We start from the raw sequence: 23,884 nt of genomic DNA on the forward strand, positions 1-23,884 counted from the left end.
AATGGTCCAGTTAGATTCTCTCTGTGGGACCAGTGGGCTCTGGGCTCTGGTCTCTGGACTAATGGTCCAGTTAGATTCTCTCTGTGGGACCAGTGGGCTCTGGACTCTGGTCTCTGGACTAATGGTCCAGTTAGATTCTCTCTGTGGGACCAGTGGGCTCTGGACTCTGGTCTCTGGACTAATGGTCCAGTTAGATTCTCTCTGTGGGACCAGTGGGCTCTGGACTCTGGTCTCTGGTCTCTGGACTAATGGTCCAGTTAGATTCTCTCTGTGGGACCAGTGGGCTCTGGTCTCTGGTCTCTAGACTAATGGTCCAGTTAGATTCTCTCTGTGGGACCAGTGGGCTCTGTCACATACACAGACGTGTGCATCGTGAGTTTATGGGCTGAAGACAAAGACACAGGCGGCGTTATGAAGGGAAGGTGATGTCTTGGGAGACCACGTCTAAAACGTCCTGATGTGGCACGGGATCCCTCTGCGTATTAATTCAGAGGTGGAATATACACTCGTACTGTCCGTTACCGGGACAACGAGGTTCTGAAGGAGAATCTGTCACTTTAAGTTGCTCCACCAAAAGAAAAAGACTCCGACACATATTATACTGAGAGGTTATGTATGCAGTTTTAACATTATTATTGTTTTTTTGTAAGCACAATGGGAAAGTGCACACACACACACACACACACACACACACGCATCCCTGCAATCGTGCGTGTGATTATGATGAGTTGTGCATTATAGTCCACCTGCCTGACCTGATTGGCTGCTCAACAGCCTATTGACATGCTGATTGGCCCTTTCTTGCCCTTTCTTGCCCTTTCTTGCCCATAAAAGCACATTCCAAGCGGTTAAGTTGCAAAACCAGGAGCCTGATGTGACCGGATCCGGAGCCTGATGCCACCGGATCCGGAGCCAGTGGAGAGTAGTTTGGTTGTTTCACGTCACACTCGCTTTAGCACCAGATGTCGTCTCATGTGCAACGGATTAGTGGCGTTCAACCTTCCTTCCTCTGCTTCCCGTTAGCTCCATTCCACTGAAGCATGTTTTCTATGCAGCCCAAACTTTTTCCTCCTGTTCCCAAACACAAAGCACTGGCTCTCCCTCTCTAACTCAGTCACAGGGGGTGAAGATGGTGGTTCTGGATGAACACAAGTGTGTTGAGGAGCCTCTCTGTGAGGGAGGGGACGGGCTGAAATTCCTTTAGGGCACCGGGAACGGCTTTCCTGTGGTTCAGGATACTCGCTCACGCGGTGTTCCGGACATCGTGCCTCTGGGGTCTCGCTGTGGGAAGCTTTGAGGGGGGAGTGTTCAAAGGTGGAGCTTTAAGTCTGAGCTTGCAGGACGGGACACAGAGGCGGATGTTTGATGTTTTAATCTTCTCTCTCTCTGCACTGGGAGACGGTTTCACGATGGAGGGGATCTGATCACCACACGAGACTTGAGAGACTCTCCAGTGAGGTTTGAGATAACGGAGTTTATCTGCACTGACACCCGATTCCAGAGGACTTGTTCGAGAGACATCTTGTTGTCGGTGGAAACCGGCGCCATGGCCGGGGTCACGAGGAAGGGCTCCGGGAGACCCTCGTACTACTACAGATTCCTGGGCAGGTCCCGACTGCAGCGTCAGCGAAGCCGGTCCCGCAGCCGCACCAGGCCGCCTACCAGCAGGGGTAATAAACACATACTGAAGTTCACCGGGCAGCAGTTTGAACCTCGTGGTTCTGGTGTTTCTCTTATAATAATATTGTTCATGATGAAACTACTTTGATAGCAGCATTGCTGTTTGAACCCGTGTGTTTTGTGTGTGTGTGTGTGTTGCTGCTGCTCGTGTGTGTTCACGAGGAACACGGTTAGATGGCAGTTTGGCGTCACTATTCACAAGGCGGTGCTCCTCTGAAGCTGCACCGCCGGCCCTCGGCAGCTCGCGGCTACGTGCCGACTCTCCGCGTCGCCGCCCCGTTCACTGAAAGTTAGTTTTCTGAGTAACTTGTTCTCTCCTCTCTGTTCTCAAGTTCCTCGCTTTGCAGCCTTTTTGTGCCTCCCCGGTACGGTTCTGGTCGCTGCCGGAGGTCACGGTGAGACGGCCGACCCCCGAGGCCCGGCTCAGTCTGCACAGAAACGGCTCTGAAGTCTCACGGCGAAGCGAACTGCCGCCACGACCGAGATAACAGGAGCGTTGTGCATCTGTTGTGCGGTTGCCGTGGATACGATGCAAACGGCTCTCTGCTTGTATTGTCGTCCGTTTTGTCTTCTAGATAACGTTCACCAGGTCAGGGCGGGTTGTCTTCTGTAGTCGGTCAGACAAAGAGCGCCTTTCGTGCCAAAGAGTTTGCAGGTGCCTGATTTGTTTGCGTCTGTGTCCTGATGAAAGAGTTGCTTTGAAGTGTCTCCTCTGTCATTCAGTTAGCAGAAAACACACACACATGCCTACATGTGCACAGACACACACTCCAACACACTCCGCCTTGATCTCTGTGGTTTAAGTGCGAGCTCGCTCTCTCAAAACCTTTTTTTTTCCGCGCTGCACATGAACGCAGCGGCTCGCGGAGGCAGCTCCCACACGAGGAACCACCGTCGAGGGCGGCGCGCTTTGATTTCCCGCGGTCGGGAAAAGTTGAAAGAAGTCGCGGTCGTGCTTCGTTGCCCCCGGACTCGTGGCCGAGCAGCGCTGTCCTCTGGAGGCTTTCATGTGGATTCATTACAACTATTCTAATTTAATTCAACTGATGCTGCAAAGAATGTTCCAGTTTACGCCTCTTTGGATTCGCATCAAAGGCGTTGTTATACGTTTCATATGAAAGTAATACTTCCAAAAAGTGACTCGTTGGAAAGCTGCAGCGCTTCGTATGTAGACATGGAAAACAAATGACAGGTGGTTTTATTCAGTGTATAATCTGGTTTTATTCAGTGTATAATCTGGTTTTATTCTGGTTTTATTCAGTGTATAATCTGGTTTTATTCAGTGTATAATCTGGTTTTATTCAGGTTTTATTCAGTTTATAATCTGGTTTTATTCAGGTTTTATTCAGTGTATAATCTGGTTTTATTCAGGTTTTATTCAGTTTATAATCTGGTTTTATTCAGGTTTTATTCAGTGTATAATCTGGTTTTATTCAGGTTTTATTCAGTTTATAATCTGGTTTTATTCAGGTTTTATTCAGTGTATAATCTGGTTTTATTCAGTGTATAATCTGGTTTTATTCTGGTTTTATTCAGTTTATAATCCGGTTTTATTCAGTGTATAATCTGGTTTTATTCAGGTTTTATTCAGTGTATAATCTGGTTTTATTCAGGTTTTATTCAGTGTATAATCTGGTTTTATTCAGTGTATAATCTGGTTTTATTCAGTGTATAATCTGGTTTTATTCAGGTTTTATTCAGTGTATAATCTGGTTTTATTCAGTGTATAATCTGGTTTTATTCAGTGTATAATCAGGTTTTATTCAGTGTATAATCTGGTTTTATTCAGTCTATAATCTCCTGAACATAATGATTGTTGTGTTTCCGTTAGCTCAGACGTTTCTACATACGAGGTCCTCTTCATGGAGGTTACTACCTCGCTACTACGGGAGCCCAGAACGGACAAAAAGGGCCGTTCACGTTTCCTGGTCTGATCCGTCACTTCTGTCGCTTTGCACACGGCACCAGTTTGAGTTGGTGGCCGTCCTCCGCTGTGATCAATATGTTGATATAACGTTGTATCCAATGACTACGTGTACGTTAAAGGAGTCGCTCGTAGTCTGTAAAAGGATCTTTCAACGTCGTGTTTTGGGCTTCACAAACGTGCCCGTTTGGCTTGAGTCTCACGGCTCTCACTAGCTAGTGAATACACTGCGGCTCGCAGGTGAAGAGGCCCTAGTTGTTTGAGGAGAACAAGACATGCACGAGCCGTCTTTCAGTAAAATAATAAAATAACGGTAACCGGGCTAAAAGTACCGACTTCCATAATGTCAGTTTCCACATTGTTTCTGCTGCACTCGGGTCTATAAAAACATAATTAATGTCCTTTATCCAGGAGGGAATCATGTAAACCTGTGTGTGTGTGTGTGTGTGTGTGTGTGTGTGTCTTTTTGTTCACACCGCAGCCTTTTTTTTATATTTACACGCGAGTTATCGTGAGGAAGCTGCCGCTCCGTGTGTCTGTCTGTGTGTGTGCACGGATCAGGTGGCAGCTTGCTGAGCTCATGTGTTTATTGTTTTCTCAGCATGGGCGTGCACGTCAGCGCCTCATTATCTGTGAATGGAAAAACTTATATCAGTGCGGTTCAACACACACACACACACACACACACACACACACACACACACTCTGGATCCATTTCCCCTTCTTCCACAGAGGTCGGTGACATGTACAAGTGCATCCGGAAAGTATTCACAGAGCTTCACTTTTCCACATTTTGTTATGTTACAGCCTTATTCCAAAATGGATTACATTTATTATTTTCCTCAACATTCTACACACAACGACCCATAATGACAAAGTGAAAACTGTTTTTTGCACATTTTTGCAAATCTATTAAAAATAAAGAACGAAAACATAACATGTACATACGTATTCACAGCCTTTGTTGAAGCACCTTTGGCAGCAATTACAGCCTCAAGTCTTCTTGGGTATGATTCCACAAGCTCGGCACACCTATGTTTGGGCAGCTTCTCCCATTCTTCTGAAGCAGAACCTCTCAAGTTCCATCAGGTTGGATGGGGAGCGTCAGTGCACAGCCAGAGATGTTCAAGTCCGGGCTCTGGCTGGGCCTCTCCAGGACATTCACAGAGTCCTTTGTTATCTTGGCTGCTTCGGGTCGTTGTCCTGTTGGAAGAGCGCTGTGAATACTTTCTGGATGCACATGCAAAATGAGGGAGAGAGAATTGTCTGTTCTGTTATGAAAACTCTTGCAATCAAACTCTTTGTTCTGAATTCTCTTTTTATCTGCGGTCTTTGTATGAAACATCTTTACATTGTGAAGGCGCCCATAGAAAGGTTCTCCTCACTTTGGGGAAAGTGGCTCAACGTGTGGTGGTGTCGTCAGACCAGCATGAATAACTGGCCCGTCTCGTTTGCTTCCCATTGATGTCATTCCATTCTGTGCCGACCCGTATTTACCCACCGGCTCACCTGCTGCGAACAGGTGCACAAACATGCTCACTCTGCTGTACCTCTAAAGACCTCCACATGACATGTATGCTCCTTCTTTGGTGTGGATTCAATGTAGCTCATTAAACGGTCAGCTGGGTAAATAATGAAACCTTGTGAGGCAAAATTCAAAAAAGTTGAACATCTCATGTTGGTGGTCATCGCTAGTTGCCTGGCAACCTCTCAATGACAACGACGCGGCGTGCGGCCTAAACAAAAGCAGAGGGACCGTCAAACCAGAGCCGGGCTACCCGTTCACACACACACACCTCACACACATATATATCTCACACACACACCTCACACACACATATATATCTCACACACACACCTCACACACACATATATCTCACACACACACCTCACACACATATATCTCACACACACACACACATACCTCACACACCTCACACACACATATATCTCACACACACACCTCACACACACATATCTCACACACACACCTTACACACACATATCTCACACACACACACCTCACACACACATATATCTCACACACACACCTCACACACATATATCTCACACACACACCTCACACACACATATATCTCACACACACATCTCACACACACACCTCACACACACATATATCTCACACACACACCTCACACACACACATATCTCACACACACACCTCACACACACACATATCTCACACACACACACCTCACACACATATATCTCACACACACACACCTCACACACATATATCTCACACACACACCTCACACACACATATATCTCACACACACACCTCACACACATATATCTCACACACACACCTCACACACATATATCTCACACACACACCTCACACACATATATCTCACACACATATCTCACACACACACACCTCACACACACATCTCACACACACACACACCTCACACACATATATCTCACACACACACCTCACACACAAATATATCTCACACACACACACACATATCTCACACACACACCTCACACACATATATCTCACACACACACCTCACACACATATATCTCACACACACACACCTCACACACATATATCTCACACACACACCTCACACACACATATATCTCACACACACACCTCACACACACATATCTCACACACACACCTCACACACACATATCTCACACACACACCTCACACACACATATATCTCACACACACACTTCACACACATATCTCACACACACACACCTCACACACATATATCTCACACACACACCTCACACACACATATCTCACACACACACACCTCACACACACATATATCTCACACACCTCACACACACATATCTCACACACACACACACACACCTCACACACACGCACACACCACTCACACACAACAATGTTCTGTGAACACGAGGCAGAACTAAAGGAAACCAAGAAGGGGACAAATGACGGGGAAGGAGATGCTGAACGTTAGCAGAGGAAGTGTAAAGATGATGAGAAGACAATTACACAACAATGATCGACGGAGTCGGACTGCTGAGGACTTTTCATTTGGCCGAGTAACACGTTCCAGTGTTTGAACTCAATAACAACTCAATAATGCATCACCACTGCCGGTTATGGCACGTGATCATATTCTCAGTGGGTCATTATCAAGAAACACTTTTGATCTGTGCGTCATGCTCGGTGTCTGTCAGGCTGTTTATGTTGTAGCCAGATGTGTGTGTGTGTGTGTGTGTGTGTGTGTGTGTGTGTGTGTGTGTGTGTGTGTGTGTGTGTGTGTGTGTGTGTGTGTGTGTGTGATGGGAACTGAGGACACTAGGCGGCTAGATGGGAATGTCTCGTTTCCTTTGCCGTAGTCACATTTGTGTGCACAGGCTGGAATTAATGATGTGTCTCAAAGATCTGATTTAAATATTAAAATGCTGGAGACCAAAAACCGAGTCAGAACTTAACTGGCCAATGGGATCGCGCTTCCTGTTTTCTCTGAAGCACATCGGCCCTTTGATCTGTTTTATGATGTTTTTCAGTTCGCGCCCGAGCATCCTCTCTGAGATTATGGTCTGGTTCTAGTAAAACAAAGGCTGTGTTAATCATCATATTCTTTGATCATTTTCGCCTTAATTTTCAGAATCGGGCCGAAGGGGGTGTGGGTGGGGGGGGGATGACACTGTAGAAATGATCAAAGATAAAACAGGAAAAGTAGTTCCCATCTCCTCTGTCAGGTCTGTTGTAGGATGATCATAGCGATGAAGTGAGAGCGCCAGACTCCAGGCTTCACTTCTGATTGTAGTCTCATCCCTGGGGGGGGGGGGGGGGCTGTGTCCTTGCCCGCCCCCTTTTCCCTCAGCCCGGTGAATCATGGAGCCCGATGACGCGGCGCTTCAGAGCACCCAAAAGACTCCAATAACGGGAGGACAGGTGCAGGCTAATCCCCCTTAATCCATATATATCAACTCAGATTACCAGAGCCGGAGCCGGGGAAGGATCCTGGCTGAAGGACTATAGAAAACCACTCGGAGCCGCCTCGCGTCCTGAAAGCAGCCTGTCGACATCCTGTGTGTGTGTGTGTGTGTGTGTCTATGTGTGTGTGTGTGTGTGTTTATCCAACACAGATTGCTTTAGACGTTGTCATCCTTGAGTTTCCCAGAGCTTTTACAAAAAAATTATATTTGAAAGCAGTCCAGTTCATATTGTTGGTTGGAATTACAGGTTCTGGATCTAATGCCGTGTCTAAATACAGTGAGAAATGCTTCCAAAGCCTTCATTCGAGCGCAATAATCATGCGGAATTGATACAAATAACCACAACTTTGTTTCGGGGGGGGTGTCATCATAGAGCCGTCGTATGTCGTTCAGTAACGACTGAGTGTGTGTGTGTGTGTGTGTGTTATTGAAGGACGTACGATAGCAGAGGAATTGTTGGAGGAATGTTGCTGCTGTGTCTCTGCACAAACACAAACTTCCTCCACTTCCTCTTCCTCCTCCTCCTCCTCCTCCTCGCTTCTCCTCTTCCTCCTCCTCCTCTTCCTCCTCCTCCTCCTCCTCCTCCTCCTCCTCTGCCTTCCCATAACACTGTGCAGACAAAGGCATGTGAGAGCCAAACTAAACATGAAGCACAGCCCCTCCAACGGGGTCGAATATAGAATCCTCGCGCTCGCAGAATAATAAAATAAAATCCAGCTCTTCATTCTGTGTTGGCGCCGCTCCTGATATCTGAACCTTTAAATGCGTGACCGAGTCACACACCTTTCAGATTCATTCCGTATTCCGCCCTGGGATGTTTCCTCTGGGACTCCAGGTCTAAATCCGGGCTGCTGTGATGTTGTCGATCCTCAGCGCGTTGGCAGAAAGTTAAGTGGCGGTTGAGCGTTGCTGCAGGAAGGAGACGGAGCAGCAGCTGCTCATCGCCTCTGCGCGGTGGAAACGGCACATCCAGAAGAGGTCAAAGGTCCTGCCCTGTCCTCACAGTTCAGTGTTAACGCCTTAGTCTCTCTCTCTCTCTCTGTCCCTCTCTCTCTCTCTCTCTCTCCCAACACCTGCTTTCAGCTTGACCATTTGAAGCTGTGACCTCCTCCATGACCTCCATCTCGTGGATAACTAGCAGGGGTCCGATATATATTACCAGTCATGAGACGGTGCCTTCTGACAAACTATTCGGGAACAAATAAATCTTTCTGGCATATTGATTGACATTAATTTTATATTCCAGAGACAGATGGAGCTTTCTTGTCTTTTATTTATTTTATTTTTTTATGCGGCACTCAGCCAGTCAAGACAAGTTCTAGTTGTCTTGTTCTTGAGGGGGAGGGGAGGACAGCAGATAGTCCTCCAGGTAGAGAGAACACAACTCAAGAACTCTGCGCTCTCTTGAAGCTCTTTGTCAGTGTTTGGACACGTTGAACCGCCGCTGTCGATAAACTGAACTCATTATCTCGATGACGCACCGGTTGGATCGCTTGTCCGCCTCGTTTCATAACGCACTCTTTATTTTTGTGCACAATTCACACGATAAAATAACAATCACAACAGATAAATGAATATCAGCGCAGGAAGAGACTTAATTTAAATTGATAAACTTCATATATTTGGAAATTGTGCCAAGTTCCGTTGGCTACAATGTGTCCGATACATATTTCATCAACGCGTCGCGTAAACAGAAGCAACGACGAACACGTGAGTGCACTTCTACGCGTAATCTTTTCTGTGGCGGAGAGATTTCTGGGACACGAATCAAGAAGTCGGCGGCGTGGAGACGCGACTGTTCTTTTCAAGTCTCTCGTGTGGCCCGATTAAACACCCGACTCGCTGCCAACCGCCTTTTGTGGATTTCGTCACAGAGCGGCTCCGAGAGCGATAACGGATCGTCGATCCAGGCAAAAGAACGTGTTATTATTATTATATGAGCACAAAAGTAGGTTGTTATGCATAACGTTGGTCCCCTGTCGCTGTGCGTTTTGGTTAGTTTTGTTTCCTCCCTCAGATGATAACCCAGATGCTATCAGTTGCCCGTCTGCATTCTCACAGATTCTTTGTACCACCTGACTGCTCGGCGTGCCGTTCCCCCGCCGTCACGCTGATGTCATCCTGTTTGTCTCGCCTTGATAGCGACGCACGAAACGTTTGGAATGATTAATTATCAATAAGTAACGTCTGTTTTCAGAAGGCTTTGAACCTTTCGTCTGCTCACTTTGAGAGCTGTAATATTCGGTGCTGGTGAGAGGAAGGGAAGGTTAGCTGGCACTGGATGGAGCTCCTCACAGGGAAGGACTAAGGAAATATGAAATATGACCTATATGACTGAATGTTAATGGGAGGAAGGAAAGAGCTTTGGATACAATAGAACGATGGGTGGATGGTTGAATAGATTGATTGGTGGTTGGATAGATGGGTGGATGGACACATGGGTGGATGGATAGATAGATGGGTGGATGGACAGATGGGTGGATGGATAGATAGATGGGTGGATGGTGGATGGATAGATAGATGGGTGGATGGACAGATGGGTGGATGGATAGATAGATGGGTGGATGGTGGATGGATAGATAGATGGGTGGATGGACAGATGGGTGGATGGATAGATAGATGGGTGGATGGACAGATGGGTGGATGGATAGATAGATAGATGGGTGGATGGATGGGTGGATGGTGGATGGATGGATGGGTGGATGGACAGATAGATAGATGGGTGGATGGTGGATGGATGAATATATAGATGGGTGGATGGATAGATGGATGAATATATAGATGGGTGGATGGATAGATAGATGGGTGGATGGATAGATAGATGGGTGGATGGTGGATAGATAGATGGGTGGATGGGTGGATGAATAGATAGATGGGTGGATGGATGGATAGATAGATGGGTGGATGGACAGATGGGTGGATGGATAGATAGATGGGTGGATGAATAGATAGATGGGTGGATGGATAGATAGATGGGTGGATGGACAGATGGGTGGATGGATAGATAGATAGATGGGTGGATGGATGGGTGGATGGACAGATAGATAGATGGGTGGATGGTGGATGGATGAATATATAGATGGGTGGATGGATAGATAGATGGGTGGATGGATAGATAGATGGGTGGATGGATAGATAGATGGGTGGATGGACAGATGGGTGGATGGATAGATAGATAGATGGGTGGATGGATGGGTGGATGGACAGATAGATAGATGGGTGGATGGTGGATGGATGAATATATAGATGGGTGGATGGATAGATAGATGGGTGGATGGTGGATAGATAGATGGGTGGATGGTGGATGGGTGGATGAATAGATAGATGGGTGGATGGATGGATAGATAGATGGGTGGATGGATAGATAGATGGGTGGATGGATAGATAGATGGGTGGATGGATAGATAGATGGGTGGATGGATGGATAGATAGATGGGTGGATGGACAGATGGGTGGATGGATAGATAGATGGGTGGATGGATAGATAGATGGGTGGATGAATAGATAGATGGGTGGATGGATAGATAGATGGGTGGATGAACAGATGGATGGTGGATGGATAGATAGATGGGTGGATGAATAGATAGATGGGTGGATGGATAGATAGATGGGTGGATGAATAGATAGATGGGTGGATGGATAGATAGATGGGTGGATAGATAGATGGGTGGATGGATGAACAGATGGATGGTGGATAGATAGATAGATGGGTGGATGGATAGATAGATGGGTGGATAGATAGATAGATGGGTGGATGAATAGATAGATGGGTGGATGGATAGATAGATGGGTGGATGAATAGATAGATGGGTGGATGGATAGATAGATGGGTGGATGAATAGATAGATGGGTGGATGGATAGATAGATGGGTGGATGAATAGATAGATGGGTGGATGGATGAACAGATGGATGGTGGATGGATGAACAGATGGATGGTGGATGGATAGATAGATGGGTGGATGGTGGATGGATGAACAGATGGATGGTGGATGGATGAACAGATGGATGGTGGATAGATAGATAGATGGGTGGATGGTGGATGGGTGGATGAATAGATAGATGGGTGGATGGATAGATGGGTGGATGGATGAACAGATGGATGGTGGATGGATGAACAGATGGATGGTGGATAGATAGATAGATGGGTGGATGGTGGATGGGTGGCAACAAGCTGCAGGAGTGCGTCGGTTTTCCCAAGAAGTCACAGTATAACTGAATGTTAATGGAGGCAGGAAGAGCTATGATGGAGCGATATATGGGTGGATTGCCAAGTAGCAGGAGATATCTTCCCAAAAAGTCAGAACTATTACTTTCACACTCACGTATTCATGTTGGTTCATCTTTTATTGAATCTTCACAAAGAGATATTTCCACTCCCCGGCTGCACCGCCCCTATCTCTGCCGGCCAGACTTTTATCTCTGCAGTCTGTGCGGCTTTCGGTCCCCCGGGGCTCTCGCTGGCATTCTCAGGTTCCCATTAAACAACTGAGAGTACGCCTAGAGGTGAGTGGAATCAAGGCAGAGTGACTGCTCTATTTGTGGGTATATGATGATGGAGGAGCAGGAGGCTGTGGTGTGACTTGAGGTTGGATGTGAACGGGTAGAGAGGAGAAACAAGAGGGGTGCAACGAGGAGGCGAGATGAAGATAACCATAATCTAGAGTGCACAAAAAGTGGGTTTGTGAAGGAGAACGAGAATTCTGTGGCCACGATAAGGAAGAGACGGCGGAAGATAAGAAAACGATGTGCAGGGAAAAGATTGGAAATGCAATCGATATGAACCCAGACGTGGAAGTGCAAAGATGCCTCACCAACAGCTGCTGTCTGCGGGCCCTCTGACCCTTCGATCCGCCATTGAAAACGCAGACTTGTCATGCCAGACGATCTCCCGTGCAACCCAAATAGCCTAATGAACAGCAGCTAGACAGACCCCCTCCCCCCCCCCCCCCCCCACACACACACACACACACACACACACACCGGTGTTTAGACCCATTTAGGAAGTGTTAACAACCTGAAACCAGACACCGCATGCCGCGCCAAACGGCTCTTTGATGATTTACTTCACTTTCAGAAGTTTGCGTTTTAATGGAGGTTTTATTGGGCGCGAGCGCGACGTTTACTGTTTGCCGAGTCGGGGGTTAGAGAGTCGGGAGTCGGCGACACGTGAGCGCGTTGCGGAAGTTTCCATGCGTTCGTAAAGAAGCATTGCACACAGATGGGGGACAGCATGTGGAAGCGAACACTGCAATTTCACACAGCAATTAGTTCACAGCTAAATGGTGTGTGTGTCTGTGTGTGTGTGTGTGTGTGTGTGTGTGTGTGTCTGAGCTTAGAGCAGCCAGCTGTGTACAAGCGAGGAGATTTCCGTTAAGGAATTAAGACTCGAGGGATAAATCCAGCTTCAAGTTGAGCGCTGAAATAATTTGTGAGGAGAGAAAAAACTGAAATTGACACGTCTGACTCCAATGTTCATGATTACCTCATCAGCCCTTTTTTATTACCCATATTCTAAAGGATTAAATACACTTGTTGTCATGGCAGCAGGCATTTCAATGCCACCACATTTGTTTTTTATAATAAGGAAGCTCTGTGTTCTATGCTCTGTTAGTATACCGTATTTTCCGCACTATAAGGCGCACTTAAAAGCCTTTAATTTTCTCAAAAAACGACAGTGCGCCTTATTATCCGGAGCGCCTTTTTATGAATTAATTCTGGTTGTGCTTACTGACCTCGAAGCGTTTTTGTGTGGTACACGGCGCTCTGTCAAAATGTTTTAGTACGACTTTGGTAAACTACAAAGCCGCACCGCATGCAGCATTATGGTGCGTTCACACCAAACGGCTTTATAACCGTCAGTTTATTCGCCAGTCAAGTTGTGTTCATTTGTAACGCCCTGGTGTTTGGGTTCATAACATCACCCGTAGGCTCACACCGCTCGGGGAGTGTCACCGACTCCGCCTCGATAGCTTCCAGCGCTACCAGAGCAGCAGCAGCCCAACGGGCGGAGCATCTCAACGCTGATTGGCTGGCGAGTTGCGAAACTTTTGCAACTCGCGTTGGAAGTTGAAATATTTCAACTCTGGCGAAACGCGTCTATCGCAACGTCCGGCGAATTTCATCAAAACGCGTCTGTGCGTTGACTTTACATGGGATCCAGACGCCTTTGGTGTGAACGCCCTTTTACAGCTACCGTAGTCAGGAGCGTCGCGGAGTAATACATAATATTACAGTGTGTGTGTATAAGGACCCCACAATGGCTCCTGTCAAGAGACACGCTTACGACGCGGACTTCAAACTCAAGGCTGTCAGTCACGCAGTAGAACATGAGAATAGAGCCGCTGAGAGAGAATTCAACATTCAGTTACAACTGAACAAGGTTGGGAGTTATTGTGAATACGCTCATTAACGTTTGAACAATGTTGAGTTATTGTGAACACGTTTAATAAAGTTTGACTGACTGACTTTTGTTTCGCTTAATGCGCCTTATAGTCGGGTGCGCTTTATATATGAAAAAAGATCGAAAATAGACCATTCATTGACAGTGCGCCTTATAGTGCGGAAAATACAGTAACTGTTTTATATTAAATGCTGCACCATGTTAAAGGATTGAGGAGGTTCAAATGTGCCCACTAACCCCACACATTCATGACATCATTTAGACATGTTGTGCCGTTTCTAGCCGGCCTTGGAACATCTCATCCAGAGCTGCCACTCGGAGACATTTCAAGTTGCACAAATACAGATTTAGATGCTGGATAAAGTCCCATCAGGCAGGCACACGGTGCAGCCGGGTCCAGACGACTATCACTGACTCCTTTTAATGCATGAAACGGCCTCCAGGTTGAGACCAGCTGAGGAAAAAGATATCCGGAGATACGCGGAGACATTCCAACCTCAGCAAACGTTGTTTTTCACACACGCATTGAGTGACAGACTCAAACCTCAGTCAGGCCGCCGGTCCTAATCAGAAGAAGAACCTCGCCGAGGAAGAAGGTTTCCAATTCATCCACAGTGTCTGATGGTGAACGTCATTGAAGGCCGGATGGATGGTCTCGTCTAATGTGGCTGCTGCAAGCAGCATTGTGTAATTGGCTCCTTACGTGAAGGATGTTCTCGTATAACATGTGTTCAAGGAGATAAGGGAAGGTATTGAAGCTCTCAGCGCTCTTATCACTTAGATACTTCCAGACCATTTCAATCAGTTAGGAACCTTCCTAAGCCAAGAAAAACACGGGGAAATGAAGACTTGACCCTTGACTTGGATTAGATTTAAAGTATCTGAGACTTGACAACCTGAAACCACGTACGGCTGACAACTATGGGGGTCCACAGCAGGAAGTGCTCATCCACCATTCAGTCTTCAATTACAGTAGCGAGAGAGAGAGAATAATTTCACCCTTATTAGAGTCACACTGCCACTAATCCCATTAGCGAAATATCTCATTTAAATAATGTAGCAAGGACCTGGTGTGTTTCAATAGATCCCAACGACTGGAACACTTCATGTTTTTATATATCTTTGTGTCTGTTGACCTGGCCCGGACCTCCCTTGTGGGATGTTCCAATGTCTCGCACCGAAGGTTTCGGTTCATGCACAGAGTAATTACGGTCCACACACCTTTCCTTTCACCACTCAGGGTTATTTAAGCTAACCGAATGACGAACGTGGTGAGAGTTTGATGTCAGTCAAGTGTGTCGGCTATCTGGAGTCTGCGGAGACACGCTTAACATTCCTGGAGGACGTGTCCAGATTTGCTGTGTCTGTGACTCCAGAACTGATCTGATACGGTGTGTGTGTGTGTGTGTGAGTGAGTGTGAGAGAGAGTTAAGACGCCTTTTTAGATTTACTAGACTCAAGATAACATCAGTAAACAGGGGAAAGACGAGGAAATTGAGAATGGAAATCTTTACCTTCCTGAATGGACTCATTCAGGCTTTCATGGCGGAACGGGCCTGTAACACGGGCCTGTAACACGGGCCTGTAACACTGGCCAGTAACACGGGCCTGTAACACTGGCCAGTAACACGGGCCTGTAACACGGGCCTGTAACACGGGCCTGTAACACTGGCCAGTAACACGGGCCTGTAACACTGGCCTGTAACACGGGCCTGTAACACTGGCCAGTAACACGGGCCTGTAACACTGGCCAGTAACACGGGCCTGTAACACGGGCCTGTAACACGGGCCTGTAACACTGGCCAGTAACACGGGCCTGTAACACTGGCCAGTAACACTGGCCTGTAACACGGGCCTGTAACACTGGCCAGTAACACGGGCCTGTAACACGGGCCAGTAACACTGGCCAGTAACACTGGTCAGTAACACTGGCCAGTAACACGGGCCAGTAACACGGGCCAGTAACACTGGCCAGTAACACGGGCCTGTAACACGGGCCTGTAACACTGGTCAGTAACACGGGCCAGTAACACGGGCCTGTAACACTGGCCAGTAACACGGGCCAGTAACACGGGCCTGTAACACGGGCCTGTAACACGGACCTGTATAACTGTAACACTGGCCAGTAACAAGGGCCAGTAACACTGTAACACAGGCCTTTAACACGGGCCTGGAACACGGGCCAGTGACACTGTAACACAGGCCTTTAACACGGGCCTGGAACATGGGCCAGTAACACTGTAACACAGGCCTTTAACACGGGCCTGGAACACGGGCCAGTAACACTGTAACACAGGCCTTTAACACGGGCCTGGAACACGGGCCAGTAACACTGTAACACAGGCCTTTAACACGGGCCAGTGACACGGGCCAGTGACACTGTAACACAGGCCTTTAACACGGGCCTGGAACACGGGCCAGTGACACTGTAACACAGGCCTTTAACACGGGCCAGTGACACTGTAACACAGGCCTTTAACACTGGCCTGGAACACGGGCCAGTGACACTGTAACACAGGCCTTTAACACGGGCCTGGAACACGGGCCAGTGACACTGTAACACAGGCCTTTAACACTGGCCTGGAACACGGGCCAGTGACACTGTAACACAGGCCTTTAACACGGGCCTGGAACACGGGCCAGTAACACTGTAACACAGGCCTTTAACACGGGCCTGGAACACGGGCCAGTAACACTGTAACACGGGCCTTTAACACGGGCCTGGAACACGGGCCAGTAACACAGGCCTGTGACGCAACTCCTCGTACGACACTCGCCTTTAATCTGAAGTGCACGGGGACGCATTGGATGCTTTAAACATCCGGCTCAGGTACGGATTTGTCATATCTAACAGTCCATTGGCCAACGCAAAGCTCCACGCCCTCATCAACACGGTCAGGGTCTTTGGTTCTGTTTTTTACTTTTGAGAGGGGTCTAACTAGGTCTTTGGTTCTGTTCTTTACTTTTGAGAGAGGTCTAACTAGGTCTTTGGTTCTGTTCTTTACTTTTGAGAGGGCCTAACTTGGTATTTGGTTCTGTTCTTTTGAGAGGGCCTAACTAGGTCTTTGGTTCTGTTCTTTTGAGCGGGCCTAACTAGGTCTTTGGTTCTGTTTTTTTGAGAGAGCCTAACTTGGTCTTTGGTTCTGTTCTTTACTTTTGAGAGAGCCTAACTTGGTCTTTGGTTCTGTTCTTTTGAGAGGGCCTAACTAGGTCTTTGGTTCTGTTCTTTTGAGAGGGCCTAACTAGGTCTTTGGTTCTGTTCTTTTGAGAGGGCCTAACTAGGTCTTTGGTTCTGTTCTTTACTTTTGAGAGGGCCTAACTAGGTCTTTGGTTCTGTTCTTTACTTTTGAGACGGCCTAACTAGGTCTTTGGTTCTGTTCTTTACTTTTGAGAGGGTCTAACTAGGTCTTTGGTTCTGTTCTTTACTTTTGAGAGGGCCTAACTAGGTCGTTGGTTCTGTTCTTTACTTTTGAGAGGGCCTAACTTGGTCTTTGGTTCTGTTCTTTACTTTTGAGAGGGCCTAACTAGGTCTTTGGTTCTGTTCTTTACTTTTGAGAGGGCCTAACTAGGTCTTTGGTTCTGTTCTTTACTTTTGAGAGGGCCTAACTTGGTCTTTGGTTCTGTCCTTTACTTTTGAGAGGGCCTAACTAGGTCGTTGGTTCTGTTCTTTACTTTTGAGAGGGCCTAACTAGGTCTTTGGTTCTGTTCTTTACTTTTGAGAGGGCCTAACTTGGTCTTTGGTTCTGTTCTTTTGAGAGGGCCTAACTAGGTCTTTGGTTCTTTACTTTTGAGAGGGGCCTAACTAGGTCTTTGGTTCTGTTCTTTACTTTTGAGAGGGCCTAACTTGGTCTTTGGTTCTGTTCTTTTGAGAGGGCCTAACTAGGTATTTGGTTCTGTTCTTTACTTTTGAGAGGGCCTAACTAGATCTTTGGTTCTGTTCTTTTGTGACGGCCTAACTAGGTCTTTGGTTCTGTTCTTTACTTTTGAGAGGGGCCTAACTAGGTCTTTGGTTCTGTTCTTTTGAGAGGGCCTAACTAGGTCTTTGGTTCTGTTCTTTTGAGAGAGGCCTAACTAGGTATTTGGTTCTGTTCTTTACTTTTGAGAGGGCCTAACTTGGTCTTTGGTTCTGTTCTTTTGAGACGGCCTAACTAGGTATTTGGTTCTGTTCTTTACTTTTGAGAGGGCCTAACTTGGTCTTTGGTTCTGTTCTTTTGAGACGGCCTAACTAGGTCTTTGGTTCTGTTCTTTACTTTTGAGAGGGGCCTAACTAGGTCTTTGGTTCTGTTCTTTTGAGAGGGCCTAACTTGGTCTTTGGTTCTGTTCTTTTGAGAGGGGCCTAACTAGGTCTTTGGTTCTGTTCTTTTGAGAGGGCCTAACTAGGTCTTTGGTTCTGTTCTTTTGAGAGGGCCTAACTAGGTCTTTGGTTCTGTTCTTTTGAGAGGGCCTAACTAGGTCTTTGGTTCTGTTCTTTACTTTTAAGAGGGGCTAACTTGTTTCCCCCTAGCTTACAGTCCTTCCACCGAGCTAAACTCTGCCGACCTGAGCTAAGCTAATTGCCCTCACTGGTATCGGTCTTGTCTGGTAACTCTCGACATTTCGGGAAACATTTACGTTTTCCCGAAATGTCGTGAAACCCCAAATATTGACAGATGCGTCTGTGTTTGCAGAGTCTCCTCCGGAGAGGACGGGGCGCCGACGCAGCATGCCGGGCAGCTCCTCAGACAAGAACACGCCCACTATGGAGGCCACGCCCACTGCCGCCACACCTTTCAGAGTCACCGTGAGTACTGTGAGTTTGTTTCTGTGTTCTTCTTCTCTTCATTTGGCCTCGGACACCAGATGGACCCATGCCAATCTGAAACTCACTTCAAATGTTGGAACGGTGCCGTTTGACGTCTAAATATCACACGTCCTCCAGCATCCGGTGTGATTTGTCATTGCATCTCACACCGAATAATTTCAACACGCTTCATGTGAGCCGACACACACACACACACACACACACACACACACACACACACACACACACACACACACACACACACACACACACACACACACACAGCAGTTCTTTGTCTGTCATCCTTCTCTAAGATGAATCTGGTACGCTTTCTGCCATGTTTAATTCAATAGATAAAGCCAGTTAATGAAGCAAAAAATTCCGCTATGAGTCATCAATTTCAAGCTAATTAGCAATTATCAGTGCATATTGGCATTTAATAAGTAATGAGTGGGGAGATGACAACCTGGAGGTGAAATGTAAACAGTAGATGTCAGGCCAGCGAGAGCACTCAGACTCCCTCTGGTAGACATCATCATGTTAATGTTCGCCTTCGTGCGGCTACGGCAGCTACAGCAGTTACTATAGCTACAGCGGCTACAGCGGCTACTACAGGGGCTACAGTAGCTACTATAGTGACAGCGGCTACAGCAGCTACTATAGCGGCTACAGCAGTTACTATAGCTACAGCGGCTACTATAGCGGCTACAGCAGTTACTATAGTGACAGCGGCTACTACAGGGGCTACAGTAGCTACAGCGGCTACAGCGGCTACTATAGTGACAGCGGCTACTACAGGGGCTAAAAGTAGCTACAGCGGCTACAGCGGCTACTATAGTGACAGCGGCTACAGCAGTTACTATAGCTACAGCGGCTACTACAGGGGCTACAGTAGCTACAGCGGCTACAGCGGCTACTATAGTGACAGCGGCTACTACAGGGGCTACAGTAGCTACAGCGGCTACTATAGTGACAGCGGCTACAGCAGTTACTATAGCTACAGCTGCTACAGTGGCTACTACAGGGGCTACAGTAGCTACAGCGGCTACTATAGTGACAGCGGCTACAGCAGTTACTATAGCTACAGCGGCTACAGCGGCTACTACAGGGGCTACAGTAGCTTCAGCGGCTACAGCAGTTACTATAGCTACAGCGGCTACTATAGCGGCTACAGCAGTTACTATAGTTACAGGGGCTACAGTGACTACAGTAGCTACTATAGTGACAGCGGCTACAGCAGTTACTATGGCTACAGCAGCTACAGCAGTTACTATAGCTACAGCGGCTACTATAGCGGCTACAGCAGTTACTATAGTTACAGTAGCTACAGCGACTACAGTAGCTACAGCAGCTACTGTAGCTACAGCGGCTACAAGGGCTACAGCGTTTACAGCAGCAGCAGTAATTTAAAGGGAGGAAGTTAATGGCTAAAATACCTTATTTTTGTTTTGCAAAAAAATAAAAGATTTCTTCTTCAACTCGTGTTTTGCTCTAAAAGAGACACATTGGGACGCCTCTAAGGAGCAATAAAAGCCCACGGTAAATACACAAATAATAAAAAATGTAACCACTGGTGTTGGACATCCTGCAGAGCGAGAACAAAGTCTCATGAAACCGTTTTCACTTTATTGAGGAGTTGATAAAATCACCGCAGCTTGATGAGCGAGAGATTGTGAGAGACTGCTCATATAAAGCAGAGGAAATTGAGTTTGTGTGTGCATGTGTGTGTGTGTGTGTGTTTCTTTCTACCTCATGAATGTGAATTGAGTCATTGAGCCGTGTTATTTTTGACGTGACCAGGAATCAATGAGTGGAAATAGAGAGGAAATTTATAAATAGAAGAAAAGAAGAATAGAAAGCTTCTAGGAGACAGGAAGGGTCAGATAGTGAGGCTAAATATTGATTAAGTGTCTGTTACGCAGCTTCTTGTACTCTCCGGGGGAAGAGGGGGGGGGCTCTGCAGCAAAGTCATCCTGTCTCAATCACATGACTACTTAACTTCCTTCTGTGGGCTTATTGCTCAGCAGCAGTAACTTCTGGCTCAAAGAAAGCATCTTTCCTCATATTGAATCAACATCAATAACTCTCTTTATATACTTCATACTCACTTATATACACTTTATATACACTATATATTCATCTTTATTATTTAATTGATTAATTTTCTTAAATTGAATATGTCCTGCTCTGCTATGTTATTGTGTTGTATATATTAACCTTGTTTGCTGCTGCTACAAAGAACTGATTTCCCCCTGGGGATGATGAAGTATCTAGCCATCACACCGCCCCCTTCTGGACTTCGCCGGTAGCACGGGCAACTCTGTTTCCCATAGCAACTTTTTATAGCAACTTTTGTTGGATGCAAGCAAGTCAACAAGTAAACGAAATAAGATTTTCCTAAAATTTGTCAATAAAAGTCAAATGGTTGCGTTTGACGGGCGGACGGAGGGAGAAGACGGCGTGGTGCCCCTCACGGTTCTCTAACGGTTCTCCCCCCTCACGTTTCTCCCCTCACGGTTCTCCCCTCACGTTTCTCCCCTCACGGTTCTCTAACTGTTCCCCCCCCTCACGTTTCTCCCCTCACGGTTCTCTAACTGTTCCCCCCCCTCACGTTTCTCCCCTCACGGTTCTCCCCTCACGGTTCTCTAACTGTTCCCCCCCTCACGTTTCTCCCCTCACTGTTCTCCCCCTCACTGTTCTCCTCCTCACTGTTCTCTAACTGTTCCCCCCCTCACTGTTCTCCCCTCACGGTTCTCCCCTCACTGTTCTCCCCTTTCTGTTCTCTAACTGTTCTCCCCTCACTGTTCTCTAACTGTTCTCCCCTCACTGTTCTCCCCTCACTGTTCTCCCCTCACTGTTCTCCCCTCACTGTTCTCTAACTGTTCTCCCCTCACTGTTCTCTAACTGTTCTCCCCTCACTGTTCTCCCTCCAGTGAAAAGAGTTGCGGTGACATCTAAAGTACCCCTCCTAGGCCTTGAGCTGATTCTGTCAAAATGTTGTTCTCTCTTTCTTTGCAGAGACTGGGTTCACTGTGTGCACACACACACACACACACACACACACACACACACACACACACACACATGAACCGTCGTACTGGTCCAAGGAGCAAACGTCCCGCTGATTGCACTCGCTGGCCGGATTGATTCTCAATTGTAACTTAGCTCCTTATCCAATCTCCCCCCCCCCCCTCCCACTCCGCCTCTCCTCTCAGATAATAGCAGGGGGGCTAATTGGACAGGTAGGTCTCTTGTCTTCATCAGGTTGGGCTGGAGGAGGACAAGAGAGGTGGATGTAGAAGCAGGGACCCCCCCCCCCCCCATTAGGGAAGCCAAGGGATTGAATGAACCTGTTGCAAACGTTTGCTTTACTTTTAAAAAGAAAAAGAAAAAAGCCCCTCGATAAAAAGTGTCCGTCCTCTCGGTGGTGAGTTCCTGGTCTCGGAGAGGCTGAGGCCTGTTCCCCTCTCAGCTTGTTGCAACCTGGAGGTGAAATGTAAACAGTAGATGTCAGGCCAGCGAGAGCACTCAGACTCCCTCTGGTAGACATCATCATGTTAATGTTCGCCTTCGTGCGGCTACGGCAGCTACAGCAGTTACTATAGCTACAGCGGCTACTACAGGGGCTACAGTAGCTACTATAGTGACAGCGGCTACAGCAGTTACTATGGCTACAGCAGCTACTATAGCGGCTACAGCAGTTACTATAGTGACAGCGGCTACTACAGGGGCTACAGTAGCTACAGCGGCTACTATAGTGACAGCGGCTACTACAGGGGCTAAAGTAGCTACAGCGGCTACTATAGTGACAGCGGCTACAGCAGTTACTATAGCTACAGCGGCTACTACAGGGGCTACAGTAGCTACAGCGGCTACTATAGTGACAGCGGCTACTACAGGGGCTACAGTAGCTACAGCGGCTACTATAGTGACAGCGGCTACAGCAGTTACTATGGCTACAGCAGCTACTATAGCGGCTACAGCAGTTACTATAGCTACAGCGGCTACTACAGGGGCTACAGTAGCTACTATAGTGACAGCGGCTACAGCAGTTACTATAGCTACAGCAGCTACTACAGGGGCTACAGCAGTTACTATAGTGACAGCGGCTACTACAGGGGCTACAGTAGCTACAGCGGCTACTATAGTGACAGCGGCTACTACAGGGGCTAAAGTAGCTACAGCGGCTACAGCGGCTACTATAGTGACAGCGGCTACAGCAGTTACTATAGCTACAGCGGCTACTACAGGGGCTACAGTAGCTACAGCGGCTACAGCGGCTACTATAGTGACAGCGGCTACTACAGGGGCTACAGTAGCTACAGCGGCTACTATAGTGACAGCGGCTACAGCAGTTACTATAGCTACAGCGGCTACTACAGGGGCTACAGTAGCTACAGCAGCTACTATAGTGACAGCGGCTACAGCAGTTACTATAGCTACAGCGGCTACTACAGGGGCTACAGTAGCTACAGCGGCTACAGCGGCTACTATAGTGACAGCGGCTACTACAGGGGCTACAGTAGCTACGGCGGCTACTATAGTGACAGCGGCTACAGCAGTTACTATAGCTACAGCTGCTACAGTGGCTACTACAGGGGCTACAGTAGCTACAGCGGCTACTATAGTGACAGCGGCTACAGCAGTTACTATAGCTACAGCGGCTACTACAGGGGCTACAGTAGCTACAGCGGCTACAGCAGTTACTATAGCTACAGCGGCTACTATAGCGGCTACAGCAGTTACTATAGTTACAGGGGCTACAGTGACTACAGTAGCTACTATAGTGACAGCGGCTACAGCAGTTACTAAGGCTACAGCAGCTACTGTAGCTACAGCGGCTACTACAGTAGCTACAGCAGCTACTGTAGCTACAGCGGCTACAAGGGCTACAGCGTTTACAGCAGCAGCAGTAATTTAAAGGGAGGAAGTTAATGGCTAAAATACCGTATTTTTGTTTTGCAAAAAAATAAAAGATTTCTTCTTCAACTCGTGTTTTGCTCTAAAAGAGACACATTGGGACGCCTCTAAGGAGCAATAAAAGCCCACGGTAAATACACAAATAATAAAAAATGTAACCACTGGTGTTGGACATCCTGCAGAGCGAGAACAAAGTCTCATGAAACCGTTTTCACT

The 23,884-nt window shown here is 47.3% G+C and overlaps 1 protein-coding gene across 3 annotated transcripts in view; it reads left to right on the forward strand.

Moving 5' to 3' along the window:
• Positions 1–1,184: 1,184 nt before the first annotated feature.
• The window catches only part of LOC117740275 (disabled homolog 2-interacting protein-like), an 80,043-nt gene continuing 57,343 nt past the window's right edge, over positions 1,185–23,884 (forward strand). Inside the window, exons 1-2 of one of the 3 annotated variants that reach the window (XM_034546556.1) lie at positions 1,185–1,670; positions 18,636–18,757. In XM_034546556.1, the coding sequence (XP_034402447.1) occupies positions 1,547–1,670; positions 18,636–18,757 (246 nt within the window). In that variant the 5' untranslated portion in view covers positions 1,185–1,546. The remainder of the gene's footprint in view (positions 1,671–18,635; positions 18,758–23,884) is intronic. The other 2 variants (XM_034546553.1, XM_034546555.1) reach the window with 2 other exon arrangements.

The sequence above is a fragment of the Cyclopterus lumpus genome, chromosome 12 (genome assembly GCF_009769545.1).
Source record: "Cyclopterus lumpus isolate fCycLum1 chromosome 12, fCycLum1.pri, whole genome shotgun sequence".
Taxonomy (NCBI): domain Eukaryota; kingdom Metazoa; phylum Chordata; class Actinopteri; order Perciformes; family Cyclopteridae; genus Cyclopterus; species Cyclopterus lumpus.